General features: G+C 45.9%; 1 protein-coding gene across 1 annotated transcript in view; it reads right to left on the reverse strand.

Annotated features, from left to right (window-relative positions):
* Window positions 1-19,019, reverse strand: part of ACMSD (aminocarboxymuconate semialdehyde decarboxylase) — a 177,536-nt gene extending 158,517 nt beyond the window's left edge. The window contains exon 1 of the mRNA XM_063933789.1: window positions 18,899-19,019. Coding sequence (XP_063789859.1) covers window positions 18,899-18,955 — 57 coding nt within the window. The 5' untranslated portion in view covers window positions 18,956-19,019. The remainder of the gene's footprint in view (window positions 1-18,898) is intronic.
* Between the last annotated feature and the right edge of the window lie 5,479 nt (window positions 19,020-24,498).

The following is a 24,498-nucleotide window of genomic DNA, read 5'->3' on the forward strand; positions in this document are numbered from 1 at the left end:
CCAGTATATAATATATAGCAGTACGGTACAGTAGGCCACTGCTCTAACTACCTCTGTGTCATCAAGTATACTATCCATCCATCCCTGTTGTGCATTTAAGTGGTGCGGTGTATATATAGTAAAAGGACAGTGCATAATTTTGCTGACCGCCAGTATATAATATATATAGCAGTACGGTACAGTAGGCCACTGCTCTACCTACCTCTGTGTCATCAAGTATACTATCCATCCATCCCTGTTGTGCATTTAAGTGGTGCGGTGTATATATAGTAAAAGGACAGTGCATAATTTTGCTGACTGCCAGTATATAATATATAGCAGTACGGTACAGTAGGCCACTGCTCTACCTACCTCTGTGTCGTCAAGTATACTATCCATCCATCCCTGTGGTGCATTTAAGTGGTGCGGTGTATATATAGTAGGAGGACAGTGCATAATTTTGCTGACCGCCAGTATATAATATATAGCAATACGGTACAGTAGGCCACTGCTCTACCTACCTCTGTGTCGTCAAGTATACTATCCATCCATACCTGTGGTGCATTTTAGTTGTCGTGCTGTGTATATATAGTAGGAGGACAGTGCATAATTTTGCTGACCACCAGTATATAATTGTTAGGGTCTCCTGCCCTGTGCTGCCACGACGTCATGGCAACCGGGAGACAAGTGCTAGCGGAGTAACCTGAGCGCAGCTGATACTCCGGTTCGGGTCTTTTGCTGTGCAGTGGTTACAGGCTCTGTGCACGGCAGGGGATCCGGTGCTGGTTTTTGTGCTCACAGTCTGTGAGGTCTGAGTGGGGCGTGGACAGCACCTGCTATATAAGGCCTCTTCTCAGGTTAAGCAGATGCTGCTGAATCTTTGTTGGTTAGTTAGTTCCTGAAAGTTAGCCAGTACTGTGTAGCTTTGTATTTGTTGTTGCTTACTGCATATAGGCCTTGGGATTTGGTACTACACTCTGCCAATCCAGACCTAACAGTAAGACTGGACTCAGTCGTTTAACTTGCTGGGGTTCTTTTGCTACTCTGTGAACTTAGCAAGTTTGCGGCTGTATTCTCAGACTTGCCTGCCTAAATCCTGTCTCACTGTGCAAGGTGTTCAGGTGTCAGTTTAGTGGCAGTAAGCTGAACCTGTGCACTGCAAGTGAGGATTAGGATTGTGGAGACTCTCCTTGTGTCTATCATTCCATCTCTGACCAAGGAGTTTACTGCCACACCCGTTGGTAACCCTTTAGGGTTTTGCTGTTGCCCTTAGCAACAGCATTTCGGGTTCTCTACGTATTAAAACACAACATCTTGCTTTTTCCATCTGAGCATTCTTAATACTAGGGAGACACCCAGTTTCTTAGCCTCTGGGCTTCTCTGTTCACTTTGTGTTTATTTTGTTACCCTATCACCTTCTGTGTACGTAATGTCATATTCCCCAGTCTGTCTGTGAGTTCATTTGTTTTGCATCCCTATCTGTTCAGACACCAGTACATTCCTGCAGGCACTGGTGTGCATAACAGTTCAGACACCAGTACATTCCTGCAGGCACTGGTGTGCATAACAGTTCAGACACCAGTACATTCCTGCAGGCACTGGTGTGCATAACATATTCAGCAGCCTAATACTCCTGTTGAAATTTTGTGGGAATATGGAGCATACCCCTCAAAATACGTTGCAACAGGTGGTCGATCAGGTGCAGGTCCTGACTCGACAATTTAATGATTTGTCCATTAAAATGCACACCTCCCAGGCCGCTGGCGGAGCTCCCGCAGCAGCAGCACCTTCAGGGGTTAAGGAGCCGAAAGTAAATCTCCCGGATCGTTTTTCTGGAGATCGCTCGCAGTTCTTTTGTTTCAAGGAGAGCTGCAAGCTATACTTCCGGCTTAGGCCTCAGTCTTCTGGGTCGGAGATTCAGCGGGTGGGCATAGTGATTTCCTTGGTACAAGGAGACCCACAGGTCTGGGCATATGGGTTGCAGCCTGACTGTCCGTCGCTTAAAAGTGTTGATGTTTTTTTTACGGCACTGGGCATGTTGTATGATGACCTTGACAAGACGGCCTCAGCCGAGGCTCAGATTTCGATCCTTAAGCAAGGGCGAAGGCCAGTTGAGGTTTACTGTACGGAGTTTCGGAGGTTGGCCCATGATACCCAGTGGAATGACCCAGCCCTGAGACACCAGTACAGAAGAGGTCTTTCTAACCAGATAAAAGACCAACTGGTACAATATCCCTTGCCTGATAGCTTGGATCAGCTCATGCAGTTATCCATCCGGGTGGATAGACGGCTGAGAGAGCGTAGGCTTGAAAGGGAGACCGAGGTTTCCTTCTTTCCCAAGGGAACCTCAGACTCTGAGGAATTTTCCGAGGAGCCTATGCAGATTGGGGCTACCCGCCTCTCCTCGCGTGAGAAGACGCAGAGGAGACAGCAGGGGTTGTGTTTGTACTGTGGGAATAAAGGTCATGTGGTAGTATCATGCCCAGAAAAGCCGGAAAACTTCAGGGCCTGAGGGTGATGGGAAATATCCTGTCAGGCCAGAAGTCAGAATTTCCCAAGAAGACTTTTATCATTCCGGTGACCTTGAAGATCCTCGGTCAAACTGTCAAGACTGAGGCCTTTGTGGACAGTGGGGCCGACGGGGTTTTTATGGACCGCCAATTTGCCCTGAAACACTCTGTTCCCTTAGTACCCTTGGCATCGGAAATTGAGATTTGTGGGTTAAACGGGGAACCATTATCCCAAGGTAAAATTACCTCTTGCACTAGCCAGATTTCTTTGTTTATTGGAGCCACACACTCTGAAAAATTGTCCTTTTATGTGACTGTCTGTACTTTTGCCCCATTGGTGTTGGGGTTACCCTGGTTAAGGGCCCACAATCCTCAATTTGACTGGGTCTCTGGGGAGATTCTTAGTTGGGGTACTGATTGTTTCAGGAGTTGCTTGAGCCTTCCAGTCAGGCTCTCGCAGCTAAGTTTGCCAGGATTGCCAGGGTGTTATGCAGATTTTGCGGACGTGTTCTCCAAAAAAGTTACAGAGGTACTACCTCCCCATCGCCCCTATGACTGTGCCATTGATTTGTTGCCAAATGCTAAGCTTCCCAAGAGCAGGTTGTACTCCCTGTCACGTCCTGAGACTCAGGCTATGGCAGAGTACATTCAGGAGAACTTGGCTAAGGGATTTATCAGACCTTCACAGTCTCCAGTTGGGTCGGGGTTCTTCTTCGTGGGTAAAAAGGACGGTTCATTGCGACCCTGCATCGACTTCAGGGAATTGAACCGTATCACGATTAAAAACTCATACCCACTGCCTCTCATTTCGGTCTTGTTTGACCAGCTTCGTACTGCCACCATTTTTTCTAAGATTGACCTACGCGGGGCGTACAATCTAATCCGAATAAGAGAGGGGGATGAATGGAAGACTGCCTTTAATACCCACTCAGGGCATTATGAATATTTGGTGATGCCTTTTGGGCTCTGTAATGCCCCGGCAGTCTTCCAGGATTTCATGAACGATGTACTCAGGGAATATTTGGATAGATTCTTAGTTGTATACTTAGATGACATCCTAATCTTCTCCCATTCCCTGGAGGAACATCGGAAGCATGTACGCTTAGTCCTCCAGAAACTCAGAGACCACCGGCTTGGGGCGAAGCTGGAGAAGTGCGAATTTGAAGTTCAACAAATCGCATTTCTAGGATATATTATCTCCCCAGAAGGTTTCCAAATGGAGGGTTCCAAGGTACAGGCAGTCCTGGATTGGGTGCAGCCCACTAGTTTGAAGGCGCTTCAGCGTTTCCTGGGCTTTGCGAATTTTTATAGACGATTTATCGCTGGATTTTCGTCTATAGTGGCGCCCTTGGTGGCACTCACTAAGAAAGGGGCGGATGTTGCTCACTGGTCTTGTGAGGCTAAAGCGGCTTTTGCCCGTCTCAAAAGGGCATTTGTATCGGCCAAGGTGCTGCGACACCCAGATCCAGAGCGTTCTTTTGTGGTGGAGGTGGATGCCTCTGAGATGGGTATTGGGGCAGTGCTCTCTCAGATGGGAGTGTCTGATAATCGCCTTCATCCCTGTGCTTACTTTTCCCGTAAATTTTCGCCTGCCGAGATGAATTATGACGTGGGTAACCGGGAATTGTTGGCTATTAAGGATGCACTCGAGGAGTGGAGACACTGGCTTGAGGGGGCTAAGTTTGTGGTCTCAATTCTCACCGACCATAAGAATCTGGCATATTTAGAGTCAGCGAAGCGTCTCAATGCCAGGCAGGCATGATGGGCTTTGTTTTTTGCTCGCTTTAATTTTTTGATAACATATCGCCCTGGGTCAAAAAACATCAAGGCTGATGCGCTCTCGCAGAGTTTTGCTCCAATCCAGGAGACCACCGAGGAGCCGTTGCCCATTGTGTCCCCATCATGTATTAAAGTGGGCATTACCCAGGACCTCTTATCATTAGTCCTTAGAGCACAGGAGCAGGCTCCTCCAGACCTTCCGGTAGGTCTTTTGTTTGTGCCTCCTAGGTTAAGACAGCGAGTGTTCCTGGAATTCCATGCCAAGAAGTCGGCAGGTCACCCGGGTATTGCCAGAACTCGGGAGTTGCTATCTAGGGCGGTGTGGTGGCCCTCGGTGGCTAAGGATGTGGATCAGTGGGTTCGGGCATGTGACATCTGTGCCCGAAATAAGACTCCTAGAGGGGTTCCTGTTGGCCCATTACATCCACTCTCTATCCCATCTAAGCCATGGACCCACATTTCAATGGATTTTGTGGTGGACTTGCCCAAATCCTCGGGGATGACAGCCATCTGGGTTGTCGTTGACAGGTTTTCGAAGATGGCGCACTTCGTTCCACTGGTTGGGCTGCCATCGGCCAGACGCCTGTCTGAATTATTTATGCTGCATGTTGTGCGTCTCCACGGGTTGCCACTTGATGTGGTCTCTGACCGCGGATCCCAGTTTGTGGCCAAATTCTGAAGGGCATTTTGTTCCGATCTCCAGATTTCTGTCAGCTTGTCGTCAGGCTACCATCCGCATTCTAATGGGCAGACTGAAAGGGTGAACCAGTCCTTGGAGCAGTTCCTCAGGTGTTATGTCTCCAAGTGTCAGACTGACTGGGTTGCTCATCTGTCCATGGCGGAGTTTGCCTATAACAACGCGGCTCACTCTGCTACAGGGATCTCTCCCTTCCTTTGTGTGTATGGGCATCATCCTAAGGCCAATTCTTTTGACCCCCTGGACTCCACGCCTGGTGGTTCCTCTGTGGTTTCGGTCCTTAGAGGTATTTGGAGGAAAGTGAAGAAAGCCCTTGTGTCTGTGTCTTTAGTGACCAAAAGGGTTTTTGATAAGCGGAAAAGACACTGCAGCTTCAAATTAGGAGACTTCGTCTGGTTGTCTACCAAGAATTTGAAGTTGAGACAGCCATCTCATAAGTTAGGCCCCCGGTTCATCGGCCCTTATAAAATCACCAGGGTTATCAATCCGGTGGCATTTCAGTTAGATCTGCCCCGTTCTTTGGGTATCAATAAAACATTTCATTGTTCCCTTTTAAAACGGGCGATTAGTAATCCTTCTTCCAGGGGAAGACCTTCCCCTCTTCTGATACGTGGCCAGAGGGAGTTTGTTGTTGAAAGGATTCTTGACTCCAAGATGGTTCGGGGTCGGCTGTCATTTTTGGTGCACTGGAAGGGGTATGGCCCGGAGGAGCGGTCATGGGTGCGCAGTTGTGATCTTCATGCCCCCAGACTGATACGCTCTTTCTTCTCGCAGTTCCCCGATAAACCCGGTGGTAGGGGTTCTTTGACCCCTCGTCAGAGGGGGGGTACTGTTAGGGTCTCCTGCCCTGTGCTGCCACGTCGTCATGGCAACCGGGAGACAAGTGCTAGCGGAGTAACCTGAGCGCAGCTGATACTCCGGTTCGGGTCTTTTGCTGTGCAGTGGTTACAGGCTCTGTGCACGGCAGGGGATCCGGTGCTGGTTTTTGTGCTCACAGTCTGTGAGGTCTGAGTGGGGCGTGGACAGCACCTGCTATATAAGGCCTCTTCTCAGGTTAAGCAGATGCTGCTGAATCTTTGTTGGTTAGTTAGTTCCTGAAAGTTAGCCAGTACTGTGTAGCTTTGTATTTGTTGTTGCTTACTGCATATAGGCCTTGGGATTTGGTACTACACTCTGCCAATCCAGACCTAGCAGTAAGACTGGAGTCAGTCGTTTAACTTGCTGGGGTTCTTTTGCTACTCTGTGAACTTAGCAAGTTTGCGGCTGTATTCTCAGACTTGCCTGCCTATATCCTGTCTCACTGTGCAAGGTGTTCAGGTGTCAGTTTAGTGGCAGTAAGCTGAACCTGTGCACTGCAAGTGAGGATTAGGATTGTGGAGACTCTCCTTGTGTCTATCATTCCATCTCTGACCAAGGAGTTTACTGCCACACCTGTTGGTAACCCTTTAGGGTTTTGCTGTTGCCCTTAGCAACAGCATTTCGGGTTCTCTACGTATTAAAACACAACATCTTGCTTTTTCCATCTGAGCATTCTTAATACTAGGGAGACACCCAGTTTCTTAGCCTCTGGGCTTCTCTGTTCACTTTGTGTTTATTTTGTTACCCTATCACCTTCTGTGTACGTAATGTCATATTCCCCAGTCTATCTGTGAGTTCATTTGTTTTGCATCCCTATCTGTTCAGACACCAGTACATTCCTGCAGGCACTGGTGTGCATAACAGTTCAGACACCAGTACATTCCTGCAGGCACTGGTGTGCATAACAGTTCAGACACCAGTACATTCCTGCAGGCACTGGTGTGCATAACAATAATATATAGCAGTACGGTACAGTAGGCCACTGCTCTACCTACCTCTGTGTCGTCAAGTATACTATCCATCCATCCCTGTGGTGCATTTAAGTGGTGCGGTGTATATATAGTAGGGGGACAGTGCATAATTTTGCTGACCGCCAGTATATAATATATAGCAGTACGGTAAAGTAGGCCACTGCTCTACCTACCTCTGTGTCGTCAAGTATACTATCCATCCATAACTGTGGTGTATTTTAGTTGTCATGTGCAGTATATATAGTAGTAGGCCATTGCTATTGATATATTACTGGCATATAATTCCACACATTAAAAAATGGAGAACAAAAATGTGGAGGGTAAAATAGGGAAAGATCAAGATCCACTTCCACCTCGTGCTGAAGCTGCTGCCACTAGTCATGGCCGAGACGATGAAATGCCATCAACGTCGTCTGCCAAGGCCGATGCCCAATGTCATAATAGAGAGCATGTAAAATACAAAAAAATAAATTTCCGTAAAATGACCCACAAATCAAAATTAAAAGCGTCTGATGAGAAGCGTAAACTTGCCATTATGCCATTTACTACACGGAGTGGCAAGGAACGGCTGAGGCCCTGTCCTATGTTCATGGCTAGTGGTTCAGCTTCACATGAGGATGGAAGCACGCATCCTCCTGCTAGAAAACTTAAAAGAGTTATGATGGCAAAAGCACAGCAAAGAACTGTGCATTCTTCTAAATCACAAATCCCCAAGGAGAGTCCAATTGTGTCTGTTGCGATGCCTGACCTTCCCAACACTGGACGGGAAGAGGTGGCGCCTTACACCATTTGCACGCCCCCTGCAAGTGCTGGAAGGAGCACCCGCAGTCCAGTTCCTGATAGTCAAATTGAAGATGTCACTGTTGAAGTACACCAGGATGAGGATATGGGTGTTGCTGGCGCTGGGGAGGAAATTGACAAGGAGGATTCTGATGGTGAGGTGGTTTGTTTAAGTAAGGCACCCGGGGAGACACCTGTTGTCCATGGGACGAATATGGCCATTGACATGCCTGGTCAAATTACAAAAAAAATCACCTCTTCGGTGTGGAATTATTTCAACAGAAATGCGGACAACTGGTGTCAAGCCGTGTGTAGCCTTTGGCCTGTCAGGTTCTGTTTAGTTTGTGTCCCCGGAGGGGGCGCTAGTGGGTCAGTTGAGGTAGGATGGAAGAAGTGAGGAGGCCGGATTGGATTCCTGCGCATGTGCGCAAACGTTGTTTATTGAGCAGTAAGTTTAAACAATAAGGCAGCAGGAATACTTGAAAATAACAGTAACAATGCAATTGTGAATGTGTAGCGTGGAAGCTGAGAGTCTATAGCAAAGTCTGTATGATAAGTTCAATCGATCAGGGGATCGATGTGTCGGTATGGAAACCGATAGTTGTTGGACCGTGGAGCCAGCAGAGATGTTGGTGGGAATAGCAAGCCTGGTAGCAATCGCAGGAGACAAGGGCCCTCATTCCGAGTTGATCGCTCGCAAGGCGATTTTAGCAGAGTTACACACGCTAAGCCGCCGCCTACTGGGAGTGAATCTTAGCTTCTTAAAATTGCGAACGATGTAATCGCAATATTGCGATTACAAACTACTTAGCAGTTTCAGAGTAGCTTCAGACTTACTCGGCATCTGCGATCAGTTCAGTGCTTGTCATTCCTGGTTTGACGTCACAAACACACCCAGCGTTCGCCCAGACACTCCCCCGTTTCTCCGGCCACTCCTGCGTTTTTTCCGGAAACGGTAGCGTTTTTATCCACACGCCCATAAAACGCCGTGTTTCCGCCCAGTAACACCCATTTCCTGTCAATCACACTACGATCGCCGGAGCGAAGAAAAAGCCGTGAGTAAAAATACTATCTTCATTGTTAAATTACTTGGCGCAGTTGCAGTGCGAATATTGCGCATGCGTACTAAGCGGAATTTCACTGCGATGCGATGAAAATTACAGAGCGAACGACTCGGAATGAGGGCCAAGGTTTAAAGTTCTCAGTGCAGTTGGGAATAACACTGGCAGCTTGCAGGCTGATGAACAGGTGTAGATGATGAGATGCACCTGGAGGAGAGTCTCTACTGCAAAGGGCTGGAGCACACTGTAGCTGGTAAAGGTGTGAAGCTTTATCTCGGTACAAGGGTTGCTGGTGCTTGTGGTTCCACGGTAGTACCGGAACAAACTGGAAGGCAAAGCAGGTAAACGGAGGAACTGGAGAACGGAGCCAGAGACACAGGTCATAGGAGTGACACGAAGTCCAGGACAAGGACTGACTCACCCTGTTGCTCCTGATATACCCCCCGGTCTGTAGGCAGTGGTGGGAAGTGAATGAGGAGGTGCGGCCAAGCTCCGGATTGGCCGATGCGGCAGTCTGATGTAAGCTGTCATGGCGGCGCCCATGCCGCGGCCCGGCGGGAACCAGTGACAGCGAGACGTAGAGACCCCGGACGGGGACCGCACCGACGGACAGATGCAGCTGTGGTAAGTCGATTCCTGACATGGCCCTCATTCCGAGTTGTTCGCTCGCAAGCTGCTTTTAGCAGCATTGCACACGCTAAGCCGCCGCCTACTGGGAGTGAATCTTAGCTTATTAAATTTGCGAACGAAAGGTTCTCAAAATTGCGAATAGAAATTTCTTTGCAATTTCTTTGCAGTTTCTGAGAAGCTCGAGACTTGCTCTTCCAGTGCTTGTCGTTCCTGGTTTGACGTCACAAACACACCCAGCGTTCGTCAAGACACTCCTCCGTTTCTCCAGCCACTCCCGCGTTTTTCCCAGAAACGGTAGCGTTTTTTCACACACTCCCATAAAACGGCCAGTTTCCGCCCAGAAACACCCACTTCCTGTCAATCACATTACGATCACCAGAACGAAGAAAAAACCTTGTAATGCCGTGAGTAAAATTCCTAACTGCATAGCAAATTTACTTGGCGTAGTCGCAGTGCGAACATTGCACATGCGCAATAAGCGGAAAATCGATGCGATGCGAAGAAAATTACCGAGCGAACAACTCGGAATGACCACCTTTGTCAAGCTGTAATAAGTAGGGGTAAGGACGTTAACCACCTATAAACATCCTCTCTTATACGTCATCTGGAGCGCATTCATCACAAGTCATTGACAAGTTCAAAAACTTTGGGTGACAGCGGAAGCAGTCCACTGCCAACTAAATCCCTTCCTCTTGTAACCAAGCTCCTGCAAACCACACCACCAACTCCCTCAGTGTCAATTTCCTCCTTACACAGGAAAGCCAATAGTCCTGCAGGCCATGTCACTGTCAAGTCTGATGAGTCCTCTCCTGCCTGGGATTCCTCTGATGCATCCTTGAGTGTAACGCCTACTGCTGCTGGCACTGCTGTTGTTGCTGCTGGGAGTCGATCGTCATCCCAGAGGGGAAGTCGGAAGACCACTTGTACTACTTCCAGTAAGCAATTGACTGTCCAACAGTCTTTTGCGAGGAAGATTAAATATCACAGCAGTCATCCTGCTGCAAAGCGGATAACTCAGGCCTTGGCAGCCTGGGTGGTGAAAAACGTGTTTCCGGTATCCACTGTTAATTCACAGGGAACTAGAGAATTGCTTGAGGTACTGTGTCCCCGGTACCAAATACCATCTAGGTTCCACTTCTCTAGTCAGGCGATACCGAAAATGTACACAGACGTCAGAAAAAGAGTCACCAGTGTCCAAAAAAATGCAGTTGTACCCAATGTCCACTTAACCACGGACATGTGGACAAGTGGAGCAGAGCAGACTCAGGACTATATGACTGTGACAACCCACTGGGTAGATGTATTGCCTCCCGCAGCAAGAACAGCAGCGGCGGCACCAGTAGCAGCATCTCGCAAACGCCAACTCGTTCCTAGGCAGGCTACGCTTTGTATCACCGCTTTTCATAAGAGGCACACAGCTGACAACCTCTTACGGAAACTGAGGAACATCATCGCAGAATGGCTTTCCCCAATTGGACTCTCCTGGGGATTTGTGACATCGGACAACGCCACCAATATTGTGCGTGCATTACATCTGGGCAAATTCCAGCACGTCCCATGTTTTGCACATACATTGAATTTGGTGGTGCAGAATTATTTGAAAAATGACAGGGGCATGCAAGAGATGCTGTCTGTGGCCCGAAGAATTGTGGGCCTCTTTCGGCATTCATCCACCGCGTGCCGAAGACTGGAGCACCAGCAAACACTCCTGAACCTGCCCTGCCATCATCTGAAGCAAGAGGTGGTAACGAGGTGTAATTCAACCCTCTATATGCTTCAGAGGATGGAGGAGCAGCAAAAGGCCATTCAAGCCTATACAGCTACCTACGATATAGGCAAAGGAGGGGGAATGCACCTGACTTAAGCGCAGTGGAGAATGATTTCAACGTTGTGCAAGGTTCTGCAACCCTTTGAACTTGCCACACGTGAAGTCAGTTCAGACACTGCCAGCCTGAGTCAGGTCATTCCCCTCATCAGGCTTTTGCAGAAGAAGCTGGAGAGATTGAAGGAGGAGCTAAAACAGAGCGATTCCGCTAGGCATGTGGGACTTGTGGATGGAGCCCTTAATTCGCTTAACCAGGATTCACGGGTGGTCAATCTGTTGAAATCAGAGCACTACATTTTGGCCACCGTGCTCGATCCTAGATTTAAACCCTACGTTGGATCTCTCTTTCCGGCAGATACAAGTCTGCAGAGGTTCAAAGACCTGCTGGTGAGAAAATTGTCAAGTCAAGCGGAACGTGACCCGTCAACAGCTTCTCCTTCACATTCTCCCGCAACTGGGGCTGCGAGGAAAAGGCTAAGAATTCCGAGCCCACCCGCTGGCGGTGATGCAGGGCAGTCTGGAGCGAGTGCTGACATCTGGTCCGGACTGAAGGACCTGCCAACGATTATTGACATGTCGTCTACTGTCACTGCATATGATTCTGTCACCATTGAAAGAATGGTGGAGGATTATATGAGTGACCGCATCCAAGTAGGCACGTCAGACAGTCCGTATGTATACTGGCAGGAAAAAGAGGCAATTTTGAGGCCCTTGCACAAACTGGCTTTATTTTATCTAAGTTGCCCCCCCTCCAGTGTGTACTCCGAAAGAGTGTTTAGTGCAGCCGCTCACCTTGTCAGCAATCGGCGTACAAGGTTACTTCCAGAAAATGTGGAGAAGATGATGTTCATCAAAATTAATTATAATCAATTCCTCCGTGGAGACATTCACCAGCAATTGCCTCCAGAAAGTACACACCGACCTGAGATGGTGGATTCCAGTGGGGACGAATTAATAATCTGTGAGGAGGGGGATGTACACAATAAAAGGGGTGAGGAATCGGAAGATGAGGTGGACATCTTGCCTCTGTAGAAACAGTTTGTGCAAGGAGAGATTGATTGCTTCTTTTTTGGTGGGGGCCCAAACCAACCAGTCATTTCAGTCACAGTCGTGTGGCAGACCCTGTCGCTGAAATGATGGGTTTGTTAAAGTGTGCATGTCCTGTTTATACAAAATAAGGATGGGTGGGAGGGCCCAAGGACAATTCCATCTTGCACCTCTTTTTTCTTTCATTTTTCTTTGCATCATGTGCTGTTTTGGGGACTATTTTTTTAATCTGTTATCCTGTCTGACACTGCAGTGCCACTCATAGATGGGCCAGGTGTTTGTGCCGGCCACTTGGTGTCACACGCCAGAGGCGGCGTTTGCCGCACTTACCCCTGCGTGCTTGCTGGTCTGTGTTGCGGCCTCCGCCTTCAGTGGTCCACGGTCTCTGGCGTCTGGCTGGCGCGGCTCCCGGCGGTTCTCCGGGGCAGGGGCGCCGCCATGACACCCGGCATCACGTGGGCGGGGAGCAGGTGACGTCATCAGACTGTTCCGCCAATCCAGCGGAGGCGGGAGATTCAAAGTCAGACGCCGGGCAGAGCCTCGGTGCCTGAGTATCGTCTCTTTTCCGAAGTGGATGCCAGAGCTCCCGTACGCAGTGTGTTTCCCAGCAGCTATACTCCTTTGCACCTAGCATTCAGGGTGCCTTCCTGCAGCACAGTCTCCAGTGATCCGAGCAACTAGTGTGTTCCTCTGCAGTGCAGTTGCCAGCGCTCCCTGGATTCAGCAAGGCCTGCGGGCCGAACCAACCTTAGTGCTTCCAGCGTTCAGTGTCAATTACCATCGCTCACAAGTTCTTCATTCATCAGAGTCCTTAAACACGGCTCACCAATTCTTCAGTGTCATTTATCATCGCTCACAAGTTCTTTATTCATCCGTGTCCTTAAACACCGCTCACCAATTCTTCAGTGTCATTTACCATCGCTCACAAGTTCTTCATTCATCAGTGTCTTTAAACACCGCTCACCAATTCTTCAGGGTCATTTATCATCGCTCACAAGTTCTTCATTCATCAGTGTCCTTAAACACCGCTCACCAATTCTTCAGTGTCATTTACCATCGCTCACAAGTTCTTCATTCATCAGTGTCTTTAAACACCGCTCACCAATTCTTCAGTGTCATTTACCATCGCTCACTAGTTCTTCATTCATCAGTGTCTTTAAACACCGCTCACCAATTCTTCAATGTCATTTACCATCGCTCACAAGTTCTTCATTCATCAGTGTCTTTAAAATCTCGTTCACCAATTCTTCAGTGTCATTTACCATCGCTCACAAGTTCTTCATTCATCAATGTCTTTAAACATCGCTCACAAATTCTTCAGTGTCCTTCATCATTGCTCATTAATTCTTCAGTAACTTTTTGGCATTGCCTACAAGTTCACGCTCTTTCATATAACGCTGTATTGCCCCCTTTCTTTAATAAAGTTCCTCAGCATTCTTTTACCAAACCTTACTATTAGAGTCTTGTATGAGGAAGACCATCGGAAGAACCCCCGAGTCCACAACATCCCCAACCCAGGTCAGTGACACTTGGGTCGCTTAGCTTAGTCACACAGCTACCTCATTGCGCCTCTTTTTTTCTTTGCATCATGTGCTGTTTGGGGACTATTGTTTTAATCTGCCATCCTGTCTGACACTGCAGTGCCACTCCTAGATGGGCCAGGTGTTTGTGTCGGCCACTTGGGTCGCTTAACTTAGTCACACAGCTACCTCATTGCGCCTCTTTTTTTCTTTGCATCATGTGCTGTTTGGGGACTATTTTTTGAAGTGCCATGCTGTCTGACACTGCAGTGCCACTCCTAGATGGGCCAGGTGTTTGTGTCGGCCACTTGGGTCGCTTAGCTTAGTCATCCAGCGACCTCGGTGCAAATTTTATGACTAAAAATAATATTGTGAGGTGTGAGGTATTTAGAATAGACTGGAAATGAGTGGAAATTATGGTTATTGAGGTTAATAATACTATGGGATCAAAATGACCCCCAAATTCTATGATTTAAGCTGTTTTTGAGGGTTTTTTGTAAAAAAAACACCCGAATCCAAAACACAACCGAATCCGACAAAAAATTTTCAGGGAGGTTTTGCCAAAACGCGTCCGAATCCAAAACACGGCCGTGGAACCGAATCCAAAACCAAAACACAAAACCCGAAAAATGTCCGGTGCACATCACTAATATATATATATATATATATATATATATATATACACACACAACATTATGGTGTCTATTTACTAAGCATAGGGGAGAGTTAAAGTGAAGAGAGTTAAAAAACAAGCCTGTAGGCGCTGATTGGCTGGTATTTTAGCTCTCTCCACTTTATCTCTCACCAGGCTTAGAATATAGACCCCTTATTATAGCAAAAGATAAGAACAGATAAAGGAGCTGGGAGTGTTCAGAGCTCCTGCTGAGTCACTTTCTCTTAACAGTTCACAGGTACAGTAGTAGCAGTGAAAGTTTGCACCTGTTATCAGATCTGTTATAATGCAGGAACTCTTGTAGTGTGTGTGCATTTAGGTTTGGGGATTTCTGTGTATACTTCTCTGACGTTTGCTTACAAAATTAAAATTAAATAAAAAATAAACATAAGGAAAGATTACAAGCTGTCCTGAAGGGATGCAGTCAATTTACCTCCAATCAAAATTCCGACGGTCGAAATCCCGACAGCAATTGACCGCCGGTCAAAATCCCAACAAGGTCAAAATCCCGACATGGAAAAAATACTGACATTTAAAATACCGACAAGGTCAAAATACCAACATGTAAAATGCCGACAGGTCAAAATACCGACATGAGTTTTTCACGATTTTTTCATTGAAACCGACTTATTCATACTTTACCATCCCAGTGGATCTGGAGGGGGAATATAATAGTGTGCCCGAAGCATGGCGAGTGCAGCGAGTACACTTATATGATGTCCATGTTGACCTATGTCGACATACACACAAAAAAACAATGAAAAACGCATGTCGGTATTTTGACCTGTCTGCATTTTGCATGTCGGTATATTGACCTTGTCGGTGTTTTAAATGTCGGTATTTTGTCCATGTCGGGATTTTGACCTTATCGGGATTTTGACCATCGGTCAATTGCTGTCGGGATTTCGACCGTCGGAATTTTGATTGGAGGTATTTCATACTGATCCTGTCCTGAATGTTGGGACAATACTAGGAAAATATTTGAATTCTAAGTTTCTCTAGCATCCATAAGGGATATTGGGGGAATCTAGTATGATGGGGTATAGACGGGGTCCAAAGGAGCCGGTGCAATTTAAATTTCTTCACTGGGTGTGCTGGCTCCCCTCTATGCCCCCTCCCACAGGCAGTTTAGAAAAAAGTGCCCTCAGGAGGGGAGCTCCAGAGAGTTTTCTTCAGTTTCTTTTAAATCTTTGTTATTTTCAGTATGCTGTTTGGGCAACACCATACCTGCACCGTGGGAGTTAGAGGGGGGGGGGGGTCACCAGCCTTGCAAGGTGTCAGAGCCGCTTCCCCGCTGCAGAACCACCGTCCTGAGAGGTCGTTGTACAGCGGGGCACTGCGCCTTAGCGGTCATAATTGCAGCACGCCGCACACCCCTAACAGTAGCCTGAAGGTTACGACAGTGGTGAGTACAAACCAGGGCCCCCCGCTAAAGGGGGTCCCCCGGTTCATGATGTGGAAAACACGTGGGGGAGGCATATGGGACCCTCCTGGGAGGGACCCGCTATAGCCCTCTGTGTACACTGGCAGCGGTAGTTAAAACTAGCACTTATGTGATGTTTTTACACTACTAGGGAGACTTTGCCAGTATAAATATAACTGAAACTCCAGTGCTATTACAGGGGGCGGAGCTTCCTCAGAGCGGGACTAGCAGCCTTTTGGCACCTTCCTCTGCTTACAACTGCAGCAGCAGGCACACACAGCTCCTCCAGACACTCAGGATACGCAGGAAAACTGGTACAGGGGTGTAGCAAAGGGGGAGAGCTGCTATTGTATACAATTTGGCTCCTGAAAAAGAATGAAACTCCAGTGTTTCACTGTGATATACTGTAACTGCTTGCAGCCTCACTGGGGCTGTTTAGCTTGGGTGTGCTGTTCCCTTCTCTCTGTCTCCCTCTCACATACAGTAAATTGTATTACTTGTCTGTGTGTATGTGTATGTAAGTGTTTACTGTAAACATGGTAAGACACCAATTATGCAGTGTATGTCACACCAGATTTTCTCCCTCTACATCTGGTTCCATATCATGTGAACAATGTAGTCAGCCCTCACAGCACAGTGAGGGACTGGGGAGAGGGGGAGGGAGGGGGGGGGGGGGTTAAGAGCCTTCCTGTCTAGGTGTCATAAAATCCATGATGTCAGATATGTCATCTCAGCTCACTGCTAATGCTCAAAAGCCTCAACAACTTCAGCAGGCTGTTGTAGACCTGGCTGCAAGGGCAGATGTGTCTCTTGGTGCGAGGACTGCACATATCCACCTGCGTCTGGGTTCCATTAAGGTCCAGATTTCAGCTCTCTCCATTATCTTCCAGAAGAAATTGGCAGTTTTGCCAGAAGTTCAGACCTTCTTGCAAAGGGTGCTTCACATTCAACCTCCTTTTGTGCCGCCCACGGCAACCTGGGATTTGAATGTAGTGTTGGAATTTCTACAGTCCTCCTGGAACTCTGATGATGGTAGAAGATAAGTACCTCACGTGGAAGACGGTGATGTTATTTGCCCTGGCTTCTGCTAGGCGTGTCTCAGAATTGGGGGCCTTATAGTGTAAAAGTCCTTACTTGGTCTTTTATGAGGACAGAGCGGAGCTCAGGACTAGGCAGCAGGAACTGCTGAAGGTCGTCTCTGCAATCCACTTGAAACAACCTACTGTGGTTCCGTCAAGTTCTGGCACTCCTCTGGAGGCATTGGGTGCTGTGCAAGCCTTGAAGATCTATGTCAAGAGAAAGGCTCGGATCAGAAAGACGGATTCCTTGTTCGTGCTGTATGATGTGCAGAGAAAGGGTTTCCCTGCTTCAAAGCAGTCCATTGCTTGTTGGCTTAGGCTTACTATCCAACAGGCCTATGTGTCGGCAGCCTTACCTGTTCCACAGTCTCTGAAGGCCCACTCTACAAGATCCTGGGCGGCTGCCGTGGAGTCTCAGCCTTGTAACTATGATGAGCTGCTACCTGGGGAAGAACACCTTTGTGAAGTTCTACAGGTTTGATACCTCGGCCAAAGAGGATTCCCAGTTTGGGCAGGCGGTGCTGCAGATGTCTCCGCACATTCCCATCCATTCTGGAAGCTTTGAGATGTCCCCATCGTATTAGATTCCCCCCAGTATCCCTTATGGACGCTAGAGAAAATAGGATTTTAATTACCTACCAGTAAATCCTTTTCTCGTAGTCCATAAGGGATATTGGGCACCTGCCTCAGTGCATTGACTTTTCTGCAGGTTGTCTTTTTATGGTTACCTGTTCAGCTGTTGCTGTTTTGTTACCAGCCGTTGATGGTCATTATATGTTATTGGTGTGCTGGTGTGTGAATCTCACCAGCCATTGTTGTTATGTTCCTTCTCTCAACTATGCCCTTTCTCCTTCGGGCACTGTTTTACCTATACCTGCCTGTGGGAGGGGGCATAGAGGGGAGGAGCCAGCACACCCAGCTGAAGAAATTTAAAGTGCACCGGCTCCTTTGGACCCTGTCTATACCCCATCGTACTAGATTCTCCCAATATCCCTTATGCACTATGAGAAAAGGATTTACCAGTAGGTAATTAAAATCCTATTTTTTTTTAGAACTAAACCCCCCAAAACAATGACAGAAATTCCAGTGACAGATGGTTGCTTCAATAGATATTAATAAAGGCACATGAATAATGTTGCAGCCTTCAATATGGCTGCCTGTGCTATGTGCAGGAAATGGGCATCTTTCATTTTTGTTTTGGCAGGAATTGTATTTACCCACAGAATATACTGTATCATATACTGTATTTCTTGCTGCTGTCATAACTTCACTGCTGCCCCTTACCTGCCACAGTGAGAAGTGCTAGGTCAGACATTACTTGAATGACCTCTTACAAGTAAAACAAAAACACATAGACTATGTCATAGTGTACAAGTTGTGTATTTGCTACAGCTGGTTCCTAAAGAAACAAATATGTAAAATAGATCCCTAATACTCAATAACATACAGAAACTGAAATTATCGGGTGAAGCAATTCTACCCGGTAATTTCATGAAAAACACAGGTCCTTTTTCTGTGTGAAAGGGTCAACCCAGGCTGAAATTCCCGGGTCTTGGACCCTGGAATTTCCAGGATTGGAGACCCGGGAATTTTGACTTGGGTTGACCCGTTCACACAGACAAAATACCCGTGTTGATCTGCAAATTACCGGGTCGAAAGGGGGGGTCAGACAGAGCCCGGCAACACGACCCGGCACTGAAATGCCGGGTAATTGCCAGGTGTTCTGTCTGAAAGTGGTACTAGAAGTGTATGTATACAAAGTTTACAAAATGTAACAAAAAAGTTTTCATTAAAAAAAACACATTATTTTTAACCCTCCATCTTTAAGAATATTGCCCTGAACTACAGAGAGATGCATTTCAGTAAATTACCCTCACCTTCAGATCAGATAATCCAGACCTAGAAAAGCCATAAACATTTCTGAGCAGAACTGATTTCATCTGGCTGGAAACAGTATTTATCATCATACAGTGTATCTCTGTGGTAGTCTAAATTATTTCTCTGCTGCCATAGTAAACACCTGAAATTGCCTTTGCTATATCACATACAGTGCATATTATTGTTACCTGTTTGAGGTCAGGCCATTCTTTGGGAAGAATATGACAGTGAATATCTATTTTCATTGTGAGAGGATCACAGATACTGTATCCCAGCTTATCTCCCAATTCCAGCAGCGTTGTGTATCTGTACAGCCAGATACTGTGTAACAGAGAGGCTTACACACCCCTCAGAGATAGCCAATGGGAACTGGATCAAACAGAGCACATAACTGTCCAGGGCCAAGTTCAAAGTGCAAAAAATTGCTGAGTTCCAGAAAAACCTTATACATTAATGCAGGATTGTCAGATTCAGGTACTACAGTATAAGCAGTGAAAGTCCTCTTTACTATATGACCTACTGATCATTGTCCTGCAGTCTATACCAATAATTACTAGCACTCCTGAAAGATCATTTAAAGCTGATATACTCTAAAGACCTCCCTATAGAAGCTGTGCCTTCTGGGGGATGCGTTAGGTTTAGCAGGTGCCCAAAATGACTTTATGGACCACTTCATTTTTGTACATATTATTAAGAGGCCGAGATTATCTTAATAAAATGTTTTTTGCACTATCTAGATGCTATTATATAGTAAAACATTTTACTGAGTACATAATTACTATATTAAAACACTGTACAACTGTGTTACCTAGGATAAATATAGTCCCATATTCATGAATTAGTCAGGACATAAATGAGGACTCAAAGAGCATTACTTTAGGAGATAAAATAAAAGTTGTAATTAATTAAGGGGAGGACCAAATATAGGGGGTCATTCCGACCTGATCGCACGCTAGCTATTTTTTGCAGCGCTGCGATCAGGTCAAAACTCAGCAAAACTGCGCATGCGCATGCACTGCAATGCGCAGACGCATCGTACGGGTACAAAGAGGATCGGTGCTAGGCGATGGATTTAACAAAGAATCCATTCACACAGCCGATTGCAAGGTGATTGACAGAAAGAGTGATCAAAGAACCTCCCTTAAAATAAAAAAAACCTACACAAATCATGTTAGAATGTACAAATAGCGTTTATGATCCCACAAAACTGAATGGGTATCAAGGTAACCAACTAATGCACACAATTACGTGCGGTACAGTCGCACTGCGTATAAATAACTATTATTTATACGCTGTACGACCAACGGAATCGGTTGTTTGGGCTGCGAAACCTTCAGCCGGAGCTTTATCAAAACGGGCCTATATGGGTCTTACCTTTTACCTTAGCGGACCTCCTGGTCGGCTATTTCTAACACTACTTGCTCTCTTTTCGTCGCCAACCCTTCTCTGGGCGCGGAATATACTATTTAACATGAGAAGCCTCCCACGCCACCACGTGATATCACTTCACGGATGTACTTCTACGAGATCTCGAATTTTCTCAAGGTTCACCCAAAGAAAAATTCACTTGCATACACACGCTTCTTTCACTTCAAATATACTTTTGATTTTTTCTGTACAGAAAATTACTTTCATTCAGGTAACACAGGTTAATCCTAGAGGAGATGCAGCAAGAGAAGGATCTTTTTAAACTAGTTTTAGGAAACTGGAAGAAATTTGTGCTATTATCACGTGGCTACTATACCGCCCACACTAAAACAATGCTATCGTGTGATTTGAATTTAGTGGGCGTATCCGCACGCTGCATTGCGTAATATACGCCACGTGTGTAGGCCTTTGCGTTTGTGTACGTAATCTCGCACGTTGCCCGAGACACGTATGCAAAAGGCCAGATACGCTCACAGTAACGCAAATAACACGCTTCTATAAATGTAAATGATGTTCAACTATAATCGCTTACCGAACACCACACAGTATCTGTTATGCTGTGTGCGTGTTTTTACAATTACTCCCTTAAGTATTACTGTTTACTTTTAACTAAAATAGCACCAAATTTCCTCAGCACGTTATCATTGCAAATGGCAAACAGGAAGGTAGATAGGTGAAAATACACAGATACAATACAATTCTAAATGAATCTAATAATCAATGCTTCCAATAGTATGATAGCCATCTTGCAGAGCATACATTGCTGTAAACACACACATAATTATAATATTACATCTATGTACTAATCACTGGTCTCCCGAGACCCATTCACTCCTCTAATTTGCATATGAATGTGCCCTTGACTGTGTGTGTAGGTGATTCTCTTCACTGCTGGGGAAAAAAAACCAGTTACACAGGTTCCCATCTCACAACAAGCAGTTCAACAGAATCTTAGAGGTAAGGAGGAGAGAAAAAAAACAAAAAACAACAACTTTGTTTTATCTCTGTGTGTCGTTCCTAAATCAAATATTCATTTTATTATTAATTTTCATTAAGCCCCATCTGAACTATTTATAATTGATTGTGACATGGGTTAAATAAATGCATTGGAAACTCGTAAATGGTGATGTATTTTTGACAAGGGACGGCTGATTATTCCTGAGTCAACTGAAAATCAGCTATTTAAAAAAATAATAATTTGACTTTCCCCAAAATGGCCGCTGCTCCCCCCCCTTCCACATCCATGAGGGTTACACAAAATGGAGGACAGACCATGCGGCTTCTTTTGTCACAAAGAAAATCACCATGCAAGCCCCTGAAGTTATTTTAGGCCTGGATTAAAAATAAACTATCCAGCTATGCAGAGCGATTAAAAATACTTTTAAACCTATTTAAACAGACAAGCAATCCAATCTGAATCAAACACGACACGACTCACCCGAACCCCGTTCTGCAACAATATGGTCAGATATGTAGAGTACAGGTGTGTGCGTGTGTTACATGTGTTGCGTGTGCAGTTGGCACCAAATAGAAATTAAAACCAGATTTAAAAAGACAATAGCTTAACGTTCTTACCTTCTGGAACCGGATTCCACCAGCATCCCTACAAACCAAGCGGAGCAGACGCTTTATCTAATCAGCACTACTGTATCCCCAACCACCAAACGGATAACAGGGGATACTACCTTCCCGACCTTTGCTGATAGATAAAAGTCTGCGTGGTTTCGCTAAGCTGTGGATATGAGGTGGACTGGACGCGCCCCCAATTGATAGAGTCAGATATCTACCTTTTAACATAAGCTATTTACTAATACTGTGAAGCCGTAATGGTCGCTAAACCACGTGCTACGCACTTCGTACGCTATTTGCATACAAAGACCTCGCACGTGGTACGCAAGTTACGTACACACGCTGCGCTGGGTGTACGGAATACACACAGCGAGCATACACACAGTTAATAACCTTTTAAACCTTAAACACAGAATATGCTTATACTGTAAACCTTAGTACTGAGATACTGCGATGATGTAACACTGGTTAACCTTGTTATTAAGTAAGCTGTTTGAGCGATTGAGACGCTCAGAAACCTCTATAATGACTGGTGAAACACACACTGCTTGCTAAGGTTCCAACACCTTTATAGATGATATTTCGTACGTAAAAAGGGGAAAACAGTTACAGCTTATACACTACAGACCTAACATTAATACCTAAAACAGAATAACTAAACAGAAATATAAACAATAGTGAACGATCGCAAATACACATAAACAGAAAGAGAATAAATGGCAAACTCTTAAAGGATAACAAAAAGAGAACAATTGCATACACACAGAGTAACGAAATGGCCACAGAGAAACTTACACACGTGGGAATGACACGCAGGCGCTATCTGGAAACCAGCCCTCAGCTTTTCACCATGAAAACCTTTGTAGAGAGAAGTGAGTGCTGGTCTAGCTATGGTGGTCTTTATATACACATCCTACAGTACAATACAATGGTCCCTACAATCTCATTGTTTATTGGACACAGGAATGTGTCTCTGCATTATAACAAAAGGTCATAGGTGGGTTTAAACAGATGGGCTGTGTCCTTCTCCAACTGCCCAGGTGGGAGGCATCCTCTGGATTCCCCCCTGCATGTGTAATGAATTGCAAATACAGTGAATGTCTATAAACTACTTTTAAACATAACTATACGCAGCAGCGAACAATCTCTTCCTAACCAACACTGAAATGTTTCTAATAAAATATTCTTCAGTTAGACACTAGACACTACCATTCAACCTTTGTCTGACCCTTCATATCATGCAAAGAGGCATCCCCATGTCCACAAACCATTTAAACTAAACATTTTTACTGTCATTGCTAAGGGAAATATTATCTACAAAACACACTATGTGAGTTAACTATGCTATAAACGAGTCACCCGCTACAAGCTCACAAACTCTACCGTAAATACGCATATCACGCGCATTGTCGCCGGAGCGAGTTTACGCAATTTGCGGACATGTGCACTCACGGCAGACTGAATGCACGAGCAGCGGGCATGTGCATTGGGGTTAGTACAAGGCATGTGAATCATGATATTTTTCGACTTTGACAGTATATATATATATATATATATATATATATATACACTGATTATGGTCGGATCGGCACTCTCCTTCAATATGGCTTACTGCTTTGGTGCCCTCTGGAGAATTCATCCATGAGATCGCATTAAAACAAACAGCGGACTCGGAGACTGGAACCACTAGAAAAGTGCTATGTGCTTTTAATCCATATAGGCAAAATAGTGGTCCAACGTTTCGGGCACGGACGCCCCTTTGTCAAGGTGAGCAAATACAGAGTAAGTGAAAATAAACAGTGCATTACCTTTATGGAGTGAGAAGATCCGCCGGCGGGAGAAACAGCAGTGACCGGGGTAGCCTTGCGCTTCCGTCCTGGTGGGTGTGACGTGAGAGCGCCTTGGTCACATGGTATTCCAGCGCGTCATTGGATCCCGACGGTGCCATGGTAACCTAGCCGGCTGATGTCACTATGGTTACCCGGCGCTTCCGTGGTGTCCTGATCGCGAAGGTCAAGGACCCGGGCTGTAAAGTGAAAAACAAGAGTATAAAAAATGTACATGTTAAAAAAGCACTTTATAGAAATCAAATGCTACAATATGTAACATACTATGTGCATGCCGGGACCAGTAAATATTTATGATTAACTGTATGTATAGCTGGGTATGCCTATGTGTCAGTATGTGGCTACCATGATGGAAAACATAAACAAAGATGATTAACAATACTGTTATAGCTAAAAACAGCAGTTATTAAATTAGTAAAAGAGGTATGCAAAGGCACAAAGACATCATACAAGGCATATAAAAAAAACTACATATTGTCCAGGTGCGGATAATTGCATAACGGCCAGGAGAGAAATTTAGAATACATTCCATTGTATTCTATCATTGAGACCCCTGGGTCTCACTGTGTCCAATTTGAACATCCAGCTGGCTTCTCGTTTAAGCAGAATACCTGCCTTATCTCCTCCACGCAGACTGCTGGGTATGTGGTCAATAATTTGAAAGTGCAAGTCATTAAGGGAATGTTGTTTTTCCAAATAATGTCTGGCAACGGGTTGTTCAGTTTTCCTGTGTGTCAGCGCAGCCTTCACCGTGGATCTATGTAGTGCAAAACGCTCCCTGGCATAGCGTATAGTTTTACCTACGTATTGGTACTTGCACGGACAGGTAATTAAATAAACAATAAATGTGGTTGTGCGGTCCCTGTCGGGATTGTGCGGTCGGGATTCCGGCGTCGGGATTTCGACCGTCGGGATCCCGTCCAGCGGGATTACGTACTGATCCC

This window comes from Pseudophryne corroboree, chromosome 7 (genome assembly GCF_028390025.1).
Source record: "Pseudophryne corroboree isolate aPseCor3 chromosome 7, aPseCor3.hap2, whole genome shotgun sequence".
Taxonomy (NCBI): domain Eukaryota; kingdom Metazoa; phylum Chordata; class Amphibia; order Anura; family Myobatrachidae; genus Pseudophryne; species Pseudophryne corroboree.